The sequence below is a fragment of the Patagioenas fasciata genome, chromosome Z (assembly GCF_037038585.1).
Source record: "Patagioenas fasciata isolate bPatFas1 chromosome Z, bPatFas1.hap1, whole genome shotgun sequence".
NCBI lineage: Eukaryota > Metazoa > Chordata > Aves > Columbiformes > Columbidae > Patagioenas > Patagioenas fasciata.
In genome coordinates, this window is record NC_092560.1 from 37,613,243 (window position 1) to 37,625,879 (window position 12,637).

At 41.2% G+C, this 12,637-nt stretch overlaps 1 protein-coding gene across 3 annotated transcripts in view; it reads right to left on the reverse strand.

Annotated features, from left to right (window-relative positions):
• The window catches only part of SLC12A2 (solute carrier family 12 member 2), a 62,615-nt gene extending 50,021 nt beyond the window's left edge, over nucleotides 1-12,594 (reverse strand). For 2 of the 3 annotated variants that reach the window (XM_071802530.1, XM_071802531.1), the window contains exon 1: nucleotides 11,855-12,594. In XM_071802530.1, coding sequence (XP_071658631.1) covers nucleotides 11,855-12,409 — 555 coding nt within the window. In that variant the 5' untranslated portion in view covers nucleotides 12,410-12,594. The remainder of the gene's footprint in view (nucleotides 1-11,854) is intronic. The other variant, XM_065860307.2, reaches the window with a different exon arrangement.
• Between the last annotated feature and the right edge of the window lie 43 nt (nucleotides 12,595-12,637).

Sequence of the window (12,637 nt, forward strand, 5' to 3'; positions counted from 1 at the left end):
TTCCTCACCACTCTTCTGTTGGGATAAGGACAATTATAGGGTCATCATGAGTTAGTGTGGAAACCAAGAACTAGTGTGCCCAGCTCTTGATTAATGCTTCCTAACAGCCCTCAACCTGATGAAAGAGCAGTGAAAGTAAAAATTTCTAAAAGAAGGTTATTACCTTCTACATGTTAACTGCATCACTCATTTACATCTTACTAACAGCTGTAATAGTCTGAATCATTTGCATTTCAAACAGGGTGACAATCCAAGAGAACACAGTTACCCTTAAATGCTGTCACAGACATCTAGAAGAGTTTACTAATTCCTGATAATTCATCAGTTACAAATAAACTTGTCAAATTAGCAAAAGAGATTCAGGTGTTCAGGTTTTTCAGGACTTAGATGGGAAGTCTGGGTGATTTGTATTGCTACCAGTGGGAAAAAACAGTCAGAAGGCATATGCAAAATAAAACATGGCAGAAGACATGTTCAAGACATTTCAGACCGCCTAACAGCCTTCTTATCATTTTCTTTAAAAAACAAACTCAAAAATCACACATTTTGGGGGAATATTGCTATTAATTGTGCAATGGCTAGCTGTTGATGGCTGTTTGGAAAATTCAGTAGTAATGTTAAGTACTGTACTGTTCGCTTTTAAATCAGGAATATCTAATTTGCTAATAGAATTTATCATTTCCAGTCCTTGTTTGAAGCACATGTAAAATACTGATACTATACTGTGGTTCAAGTATCTTTACAGTCATTACCTAAAAAAAGCCTACTAATTCATTACATGTCACACAGCAGTTACCTACAGCAACAGAGATAAAGTACCCAGATAAAACATGATCTGCTCTTAAAACTCAGGATTTCTTGGAATCAAACATTAACAGCTTCAACTTCTGAATTAAAAAAAATCATTTTCAAATTTGCAGCCAAGAGACCAAAACTTAAATGCTTTGGCTACCTTCTCTACAACAACAAATTTAAAACATAGCAGCAAATGCTTCTGGCATTTACTTCCAGAAATTTTAAAGGAGATTGCATCAAACTCAGAATGTTAATGTTATCTTAAACTCAAATTAAAGCCTGTTGTACTTTGATTACAGCAGAGCAATTTTAAACACCAGGAATTTATAGTTACAATTAACATGTCAACTGAGGAATTAGCCAGCTACATGTCTGTGCCATCAGCTTATATTTCAGTGTCTTGCAATTCAGTACTGCTTTTAACAAAGAAATATTAAGCCATTTTCTCCGTAAGTGTATGTATGTATATATACTTATTCTGATTTTAGAAGTCATTTCCACATTCATTCTTTTAAAGAGATAAAGAATCATCCATTCTTCCTCTCAACTCTTACAGGCAGTATGATGTATTAATCATGCTAGCAATACTACTCATCAAGAAATTTACTCAGACAATTTATTCCAGCTTAAGAGTAAATTATTGTTCTTGCAAGGTGGTATACCTACAAAGGACAGACAGAAGCCTTGGTTATAAAGCTCACCACATTTTACATGGCATACGATTTTCTTGATTGAGCTCCAAGCATACCAACCACACAAAGGATATGGACTTTTCTTTTTAAGGAGATGATTACAATCCTCCCCTCCTAATTTGGGATGGATACAAATTACAATGTGGTAGACTTTTGCTTGAAGGAAAAGGTCTGGAATCAATTCAGAATGAAGTAACAGCAAAACTGCCCATACTTAAAAGTGCTTTAATTGGTGAAAATTGACAGATGAAGTTACTGTCATAGCAGTACTCCACAGCCACTAATTTGTCACATCACTTAAGTAATCCAGGCATTAGACTACTGCAAAACATTCCAAGGGTGATCGCATCCTTCCCTCTATCTGCTTTCTCTACTCCATCATCAGGTGTTTTGAATTTTCAGACCTTTATAAGCAAAGAAAATGTTTCAATGCTTTCCTAAGCACCACATGAAGTCTCTCTCAAGGTAAATTACTGATCAGTGCCTCTGGAAACAGTAACTCTCAGCACCACTTGATGTAGTTGTAACACCAGCATAGGAAATTCAGATTAAAACATTTCCATTCCTAACAGAGAAGAATTAGCCATATTCATAGAAGAAAAGGTCCAGAGGAAAGCACTGAAATCTAGGTAGCCATGCAAAGGCAGAGATTTTAAAGGCTACAGCCAGCATGGTCTGATCAGATGGAATCCTTCCAAGTAGTTTTTACACATGACATAGCAGCAAAGTTTTGTTGCCACCTGCAGGTATGCAGGAGTGCTATCCTATCTGTAGTAGGATATAAGTAGTATTTTTTCTCCATCCTAAAAACATTACTTAAAGAACAAGAGCATTTTGCAAAAGTATTAAGATAAAGAAAACTCTCTCCGTCTTCACGTTTTGATTCATACATCCCTTCGTCAGAACAGGATGGCATGAAGACTCTGTGCAAGTAGTTGATCATGAGAATTAGAAACCACTGAGGAAAGGTCACTGTTCAGCAGCTGTGCAGTGTGGCTACCTCATGGTAGACCCACAATGCTTATGTTCCACACTCCCAGAAATACTATAGGTAAAGTCATATCTTCCTGTCAAGGAACAGTCAAAATGGTCTGTCACCACAAAAACAAAACAAAAACAAACAAACAAAAACAACAAACAACCCACCCCACATCTTGATTTGTCAGTCCCTACACTTGTTCTAGTTAACAGGAAGTTGCACCATTAACATTTAGTCCTAGAAAGGGAGGCATGACGTCCCACACAAGTATGTGGACAACCAATCCATCCAGCTTAGGAGGAAGAAATACGTGTACACTATCTCACACCCCAAAGGATACACCTCAGTTCTGGTTTTGATGGACCACTCATTTCCTGGCCTCTCCATAACCAAACTACTAGTTTCCCTATTGCACCAGTGTATTTGATCCTTTCCAGAAGAACCACCATACTCTGAATGATTATCAAAGTAATTATTCATTACTGTGCATTGACCATCATTCCTTTTGATATACACTGGCATGAAATGAGAAATCACGCTTCTCAGAAAAATGGATCCAGGCTCTAAACACAGGTAGTGTTCACCTGATTATCCGAAAAACAGAACTCTGATACATCTATAATGGTTAAAGACCTTTTAAGTGCTTCATATAATTTTCATGTTTTCCAAAATGAAGCAGATGCAGCATTAGATTGCATAAGAGGATAATTAAATCCTGTTAACAAGCCTTTGACATAGCAGTTTTATATATTCAAATACAGTCTGAGAAATGCAATGTTCTGTAAGTAAGTGCAAAAAAGAATCCTTTTCAGTCTTGCTCAATAACTTGCTTTCAACACAACAAATTCCCCAGTTTGCTTCCATACTCCACGACCAAAAAAGGTTAATTTAAAGAATTCTTGCTTTTAATACCTTCCAGTTTTCATCCATTTCTGCAAAACAGTATGATGCACTTTCGACTCAAGAGGTGGGGGATAGGGAGCAAGTGTACCACACTATGCACCAGCAACCTTAATAAATCTTCCCAGTCTAATTAGAAATCTAGTTCTAAGTGCAGTAAGTTCATGAAAAATTACGTTTACCCTACTGTCTTTTAACATCACACCATGAAGTACCAGATCATACACTCATACATTAGTTTGGGTTGGAAGGGACCTCCAAATGTCAGCTAGTCTAAGCCCCCTGCAATGAGCAGGAACATCTTCAACTAGATCAGGTTGCTCAGAGCCCTGTCCAGCCTGGCCTGGAATGGGGCATCTACCACCTCTCCGGGCAACCTGTGCCAGTGTTTCAACACCCTCGTCATAAAAAACTTCTTCCTTGTGTCTAACCTGAATCTCCCCTCCTTTAGTTTAAAACCATTACACCTTGTCCTATCACAACAGCCCCTGCTTAAAAAGTCTGTCCCCACCTTTTAAGTACTGAAAGGCTGCAATAAGGTCTCTCCAGAGCCTTCTCTTCTTCAGACTGAACAACCCCAACTCTCTCAGTCTGTCCTCACAGGAGAGCTGTTCCAGCCCTCTGATCATCTTGGTGACCTTCTCTGGCCGCTCTCCAACACGTCCATGTCTTTCCTGTACTGAGGACTCCAGAGCTGGACACAGGACTCCAGGTGGGGTCTCACCAGAGCAGAGTAGAGGGGCAGAATCACCTGCCTCAACTTGCTGGCCACACTCCTTTTGATGCAGCTACTGGCACAGTCTGAGCCAGAACTTAGCACAACTGGTACACAGATACAGCCCAGCACTTATACTGTACTGGCACAGCACTACATTGAAGTCAAAGTTGCCATACTGCCTACAGCTTGAGAGTAATATACTCTGAAAAGTCTCATAAGTCTCTCTACCATGTAAATCCTCAGAGTAAGCTGAAACATTAACCTAGCATCACAGTTTCTTTATAGCTCAAACAGATGTTGCTATTTTCTTTGAATTAAAAAAAAAATGTAATCTGAAACAAAAGCAATTAATTCGAAGAAGTTAACTAGCAAAATGAACATAAAAGGGAGAAGCTTGCTTGTCACAACTGGATTTTAGGAATTTTAACTTTTTTTTTAAATCACTGTATCCTTAAGTCAGTTAAGTTTATTGGGCATAGATAATGCATCTTAGTTTTTATGCATAAAAAGAAATTTCACTAAGTTTATCAGGCCTAATTGGCATGCTGATGTATAGAAGTAAATCAAAGACATTCCATGTGCTCAAGCTGCAAGAACTGGATAGCTTCCAAAATACTGAAGGGCGAACAATTCTAAGTTAACTATTTAAAAGAAATTCTTAGTAGTGAAAAAATGACCACACTGTGATTGTTATTACCTGTACCAAAAAGAGGTGGGAATAGGGTTTGTGGTTGCTCATGTATGAGTATTATATGGGGCTTTAGGAAAAATTCTGAAGGATGTAACATAGGATATAGTACACTGGTTTGAATTATTCCGAGATATTGATCTTGTCAACCTCTTCTCCAAGAATGTTCTTCAAGACTGAAGATTATCTGAGGTCTACCAAAATGCAGTACCAAAAGGGAAAAAGTTAATCTGAAGATGAAAATGAATTCTGCAGCACCTTCCTTTTTAACCAGCTCTGAAATAGCTTATGCTTAAAGGAAAGCTGCCGAGCTAGAGAGTTGTTATGGCTACTCTTTCAGGTTCTGACCTTGAATTAGTCATTGATACTGAAAATGTATTGATTTATTAAAAAAAATAAACCCCTCTGAAAACGTACTCACTCCCTCCTTTCATTGTGTTGTGGGTTTGTTTGTTTGTTTTGTTTTTTCCTTCCTGCAAAGAGGTTGGAAATAACTGAGTGCTGTTCATAGCATATAATTTGATAGCACAAGTGTGGCCTTTTGCTGGAAGGGGTAAACTTCTGTGCTCTCTTTTGTGGTGATATCTGTATTTTTGACTTGAAGCTGGGAACTGATCTGTTTTACAGAAAGCAAACACACCCTCAACTACCAAGTCTTGCACTGGATGTGCTGAATCAGTTCCCTGATCCATTAGACCACCGGTCTCCACAGTCTTTTGACTGCACACTTGTATCAGTAAAAAAAAAAAAAAAAAAAGCACACATCCCTAGTATATATATGTACTTATAAATTATATATGTGTACTACCATACTAATATTGTGTGTGGTACAAAATAAAATCTAAACGATGAGATAAAGATTCAGCTTCTGGATATCTTTTTTGTACTTTATTAACATTACAAAAAACCCTGTTTTCATCCCATGCTCACAATGAACTGTCTTGTGCACCCGTTGGAGACCACTGCAATGCACTGTGAACCCCTTGAGTGCTCATGTCAGAAGAAAAGGCATTATAATTTGCCAGAGGATTACAGTTAGAACCATATTAGCAATTTGCTGAAGACAATTCAAGGTTTTCCGTATTCCACAGGTGGTTTGTACTAAAGACTTATCACAAAGACCAGATAAGAGAGATTCAAGCATCAAGCAACATAAAATTATAAAGTACATGTGGTCCTCACAAAGGTCCTCTGAAGGACTAATATTTACTGCTGCAAACAGAGCAGTACATTAATTTATTTTCCCTTGATGAAGATAGCAATAATTAAGTGGGGTATCAGGATGACATACTGGAGGGAAGGGATGCCATCCAGAGGGATCCTGACAGGCTTGAGAGGTGTGCCCCTGTGAACCTGATGAAGTTCAACAAGGCCAAGAGCAAGGTCCTACACATGGCTCAGCGCAATCTCAAGCACAAATACAGGCTGGGAGGAGAATGGATTAAGAGCAGCCCTGAGGAAAAGGACTTGGAGGTTTTGGTTCTTAAAAAGCTTAACATGACCTGGCAATGTGCCCTCAGAGCCCAGAAAGCCAACTGTATCTTGGGCTGCACCATAAAGAGTGTGGCCAGCAGGTCCAAGGAGGTGATGCTGCCCCTCTACTCCACTCTGGTGAGACCTCATCTGGAGTACTGCATCCTGCTCTGGGCCACCAATATAAAACTTGTTGGAGACCGTCCAGAGAAGGGCCAGGAACAGCATGAGAGGGCTGGAACACCTCTCCTATGAAGACAGGCTGAGAGTTGGGGTTGTTCAGCCTGCAGAAGAGAAGGCTCTGGGGAGACCTTATAGCAGCCTTCCAGTACCTAGAGGGGACCTGCAAGGGCATGTAGGGATAGGACAAGGGGTAGTGGCTTTAAACTGAAAGAGGGTAGATTGAGATTAGATATAATGAAGAAATTTTTTACCATGAAGGTGGTGAGGCACCAGAACAGGTTGCCCAGAGAAACTGTGGCTGCCCCATCCCTGGAAGTGTTCAAGGCCAAGTTGGATGGGGCTTTGAGCAACCTGGTCTGGTGGAAGGTGTCCCTGCCCACAGTAAGACGCTAAAACTAGATTATCTTTAAAGTACCTTCCAACCTAAACCATTCTACGATGTTTTGATAAGCAAAGTGAGGATCCTCCACACAGGTTGAAAAAGTATAAGAACGCCAGTTTGCATGATGCTAGTAAGGCCTCATCTGAGTACAGATGCATTGAACTCATTGCTTTGCAAAAGTGATGAACAACAGCAGTTACAAATTAAAGGCTCCTAGGATGTCCAAGAGCACAAGGATCAAGACTAAAAGAGTTCCTCTTGGGTTTTTTTTAGTGCAGTGCAGTTCAGAATGAAAATTCAAATTCTGCTTGCAAATATAAAGGAGAGCAAGAAGGAAAATAAGCTATCTGAATTAAACCAGACTGAGTCAAGAACTAAGAGACCTACTGATTGCAAACAAGATTCAGCAAGGTATGACAAAAACTATCGGCAAGAGGTTCTCAGTCTTCTGGTAGCAGGATAAGGCAGGAACCAGTTTTTTAAGACAGACTGTACATAACATGATGACCTAACCCGATTGTCTAGAATCATCTAAAATCATCTTTTAGCCTTTTATGTATCTTTAGCTAAGCTCCATTTTCTTTAGAGCCTAAGCAGATACAAAATAAGAACTGAAAAACAAAAAAGACAAATGTTAGAAGTGCAGTCATTGTTTAACATTTTCAAGAGAGAATACCTTCTTTGTTAAAAAACAGCGCCATAAGCAGCCTTTCACTGTGCTTAAGTTAAACTTTTTAAGTTACCACATAAGAGGAAAAACTGCAATATTAAAAAAATACATACCAAAGCCAGGAAGATAGTTTAAAAAAAATACAGTCATCCAACTTGAATAAAAGGAAACAAAAAACCTCAATTTTCTCCATCAAGACTATCCATAATGTCTTCTTTCTGATTTCTGTCTCCAAATTCAGAGGACAAGTGTATGGTTTTCTGTGTAGAAGGAAGAAAAGCACACTTGTGTTTTTAAATATTTTTGGAATTTTTTTGGTTTTGTTTTTAATTTGGGCATGGGGAATAGGGGTGGTGTAAAGATGTTTGTCTGAAATCAGCCTTTCAAAGGAACAAACTAGTACTCTCAGTATTGAATAAACAACACAACAAAGCTACCAGTAGGGGGCCTGATTCACATATCATTACTTACTACAGTTGTAAATGACCATGCACAAGACATACCAAATCAGAATCATTCACATACTGTGAAGCTTATTCTTCCAAAATAATAAGCTCCCCAATTAAGGCAATGCTATACAGAAAAGAATATAGATTAATACATAGTAGTCCAAAATCTGAATTATTTAGAGGTATTCACCTTCCAGAACCATAAGTTCTATGACATTATGGCATGGTAATTTTCACATTGAGGAAGACAAAGGCAGACAGAATGTCTTCCACAGGCTATAGCTTTACATACGTATGTGGCTGGCCTAGGCAAAACAGATATTCCTGTAAGACAGAAAAATAAATTACTAGAAGTGAGGACACTTTAAATCTTCCTACTGTCTGAATGTAGATCCCTTCAAGAGGGCAGGGGACACCACTGCCGCTGCAACAAAAATCTATGCATCATGTTGTGCTGTTTCCCTCTCACTTCTTTGCTAATAACCACCCTCTAACCTTACTTCTCTGGAGACTAATGCTCCTGCAAAGCATCACCTTATCTATGAGGTAAGCAACTGCAACAGCATCAAAGTGTCTGTATCATGTCTCTAAAGTAAAGTAAGGTTAATGCACATGATTGGGGTAAGCAAACAATTGATCACTTTGATTACCTGCAGCCAATGACATATGAAGACAAGACTCCTCACTTGAAATTTAATATGATAGAACCAGATCAGAATTATACAATTCATCTACTTCAGAGTACTGCAGCAGCACACAGCTGCATTTCCAAAACCAGTTTCAAGAACAATCCCTTTCTTTTCTACTAGGAAAATCACTGTTGGAACAACCACATGAAACCTGAAGTGGTTAGACACCTACCCTACCAGCACAGCAAGATAAATCCTTGTCAAAAGTATCTCAGAATGTATATATATGTGCATTCTACTCCAACAGTGCCTTTCTATGATAATAGGAACAGTAGAAGAGTTAGACATATGAAGCTTCTAAACAATACTAAGGAGAAAAAAAACCCAATCTGTTCTATAATTGACACTAGCATCAACAATACTGTAACACTGCCTCACAATTATTTATTTACCTTTTAAAATGAAAAAAGAATGGCATAAACTTTAACTGCAAGATGAAATTGCTACATTCAAAGCAGTGAACCACGTTGCTCGTGAACACATTTTTGGATCAGTCTTAAAAAATATCTGCAAACCCTGATGCACTCAGTCAAGAAGCAGTGGCCTAACAACTGGTCTTTATGTAGTGCAAATCTTATGTAATGGTACTAGGATGTTCATACCAGCTGCCCTACTAAGTCTTTGACATATATGCTCTACAAGTTTAATTAAAAAAAAAAAAAAAAGAGAAGAAAAAAACCCACAAAAAACAAAAAAACCCCACACACCAAACAAATAACAACAACAAAAAACACAAAACACACAAAAAAACACAGCTAAAGAGCAAGCTTCATTTTCCAAGTTCTCAAAAGTCAGTGAAATATGTTCCTTACTGCATATTATTATTCAATACTAGAGACCATTACTGCTAGTCAGCAGAAAGTGAAGTCACTTTGGGAATGGATACAATAAGTCCACTGAAACAAACAGAAAAAAGCACAATAGCTTTGTGAAGATCTTTAATGTAAAACTACAGCACCATCATGATTTAAAAGTCATCAGCGCTCTGGGGCCAGAAATCAAGTACATAATAGTAGATGTGGTATATTTTGTACCACAGAGATTTGAAAATATGTAGGTATCCGTTGCTATTAGTATGCATGACACACCCTTATTAAAATCTTTTGTGTTCTCAACTTAATCATGCAAACTGTTTTGTTAAGTCTGAAGCAAAAATAATTGCTTCCCTTCTTTATACAAGCCTGAATGCTTGCTAATACATTAATTGCTTTGGAAGCTAAACACCCTGTGACAGAACAGCTGAGTTACAACACAGAACTTCAACTTAACTTCTTAAGTTTATATCATTACAGTTTTTAAAAATTAATACTTCGGTATAATATCAAAAATAACTGAAGTTGCACATTCCATCCTCTATTGGGTGGAGAGGGGTCAGCAGACAGGCCATCACAATAAAAAAAAAATCTTCACATAGACACCTATCTGCACTGCAGAAAAAAATTCATTACATTTGAGAAATTAATAATTTGAATTAATTAACACTCACAATGAAACACCAATCCTGTAATTAGGTCGTCTAAAGCTTCTCTATACTACAACCTACCAAGAAAATTGACTTCCATGCTTTGTAAAGAAATATGAAGAAATTACACTTTTAGAAACAACAGTTTCAGAGTAAGTTAGATTCCACACTGAAATGTCTTAATGGTGTCATAAAGAGCTTTCTTGACTGCTGCAAGATTAACAAACTGAAAACCTATCAGCAAAGCTTAGAAATTCAAGTTATGTTCTGCTTACAGAACAGAGTATCTACCAACCTGATCATCCCATCACAGACCAAAAGTCAGAAAATAGGGAGTAGGGGTGGCAGAAATCAGTGTGTTTTCACATATATTATGTGGTTTATTTATAGCGTACCTAACTGCATTCTTAAGAGAGTAACTGCCTACTTCCATTCCATACTAACTTAGACTACAGAACGTCATTTAACTCCATCAGGATGGGACCTGAAAGACAAGAGTAGTTTGCTGATACTGTTAGTAATTATTATGGCATCTAATCTTCGATGTTGCAAGGAAGTATCTCTAAAGCACACCAAACAATAATTTCTATCAGAAGAGATGAAGAGTCAGTTTCAAAAAACACACTCAAAGAATCACCACATGCCCTCAGTGCAGACATGCTGAGCTGCCTAATAATCGTGTGAAACTCCACATGTAAGAAGTGAAAGGTGGGATGGAAAAAGTTCTGGAAACAGAATATTCTTCACCTCATTAGGATGGGGCCCACATTTTCCTTTATTTCCCTAAACCCAGCAGAAAAACCCACTAGAACAGAGACTTCTTAAGAGTATAACCAAATACTGAGAGGCAATTTTCAGACTGCAAGAAAGTAGCACTGCAATAGTTTGATCTGGCTTTAGTTTAGTCATGATCTGGAAAAACACATTAAAATAATTCCAGGTTCAGTAAAGCTCACCTTTTAATATAGAGAGCCTGTAATGCAAAATAAGGTTTCACTGTAACTACTCTCTAGTAACACACTGACTAGTCCAAAATACAAAAAAACCTTGAAATGCACAGCTTCAAAAATTGTGAAGCCTTGACCATGACGCCTTCAGCCGCAGGGATACTCAGCACCACTGAAAACGCGGTTGAAGGAGAAGCAGTTTCGGCGGTATCTGTGCAGCCTCCAGCATCGCCCCAGAAGGCGGTCTGGCTCGGCACTGTGTGCGCGCAGAGCAGCATGTGTGTTCAGCTGGTTGGGAGACAAACCGCCTGTCACTACTGAAAGCGAGCACATCCGTCTTTATTGGGTATTTTTAGCACCTCTTCCAAATATTTTCATTTGCCTTCCCAGAGTAAAACCTCTCGCAGACCCCGAGTTCCCTCTCAGTTGAAGGCAATATGAAGCAGAACTGGAAAACGGCTGTGTCTATAACAGAGCCTCCCCAGGTTATGAAAAAAACATTTGCCCCGCTGACGTACAGCTGTATATACCTAACTTCATAGGGACCAGGTCCCAGAATTATACGGGGCAAAAACGCCACGAAAGAAAAAAAAAAAAAAAAGACGCAGCCGACCCGATACATTCGCACTGTGTGCGCCTCCTCCAGGCTCAGCAGCGAGCTTTCAGCTCTTTCCTCCCCCTACCGCCTACAGGGACCGAGCGGCCGCACGCCCCGAGAGCGGCCCCGGCGGGGGCACAACGCGGGGTCCGGGGCCGCTCCCCGCCCGGCGCGGAGGCGGCCCAGGAACGGGCGTGAGGCGGAAGATGGGTGCGCGGCGGCCGCTCACCTTGTCCAGCTCATCGTGCAGCTCGGCCAGGCTGGGCCTGATAAGCTTCTCGCCCAGGTCGGCGGCCGTCTGGCGGTAGTGGTCGATGCGGGGCACGGCGTCCATGGTGTTGTGGCCAAAGGTGCGCAGGTAGTAGGTGTTGGTGTGGGTGTCGTAGTAGTAGTGATGGTGCCCGCCGGAGTGGAGGCTGCCCTCGCTCAGTACCGTGTCGCCGCCGTTCTGGAAGCTGACATTGCCGCCCTCCGAGCTGCCGCCCCCCGGCTCGCCAGGGCTGTCGTCGCCGGCCGACGGGTCCACGAAGTTCACCCGAAACCTTCCCTTGGCTTCCTCACTGCCCTTCCCCGCCACGCCGCCTTCCCCGCTCCCCTTGCGGGGCTCCTCGGCCGAGCGGCCGGCGCCCTCAGCCACCAAGTCCACCTGGAAGCGGCTCTGGCTCGGCGTGGGACCCAGCGGTTTGCCCAGCGCACCGCCGCCCGCCGCATCCTTGCCCTCCTCCGCCCGCCGCTCTTCGCCCGCGGCGGGCCCGGGTGGCGACAGCTGCTGCTTGCCCTCCATGCCTGTTCCTCGCCGGCCGATCACTGCCCGCGGCGGCGGCAGCGACTGCTCTGAACGCCCCTCGCGGCGGCTGCGGCTCCGCTGCTTTAAACCGCCAACCAGCGCCCGGGGCTGCAACGCGCCGCAAACAACGCCAGGCGCCGCGCGCGCCCCGCCCCACTGCCCCCCCCCGCGCCGCAGCGCCAGGTGATGATGCCGCCGGTGCGGCCCCCGCCCCCCCGCGCCCGC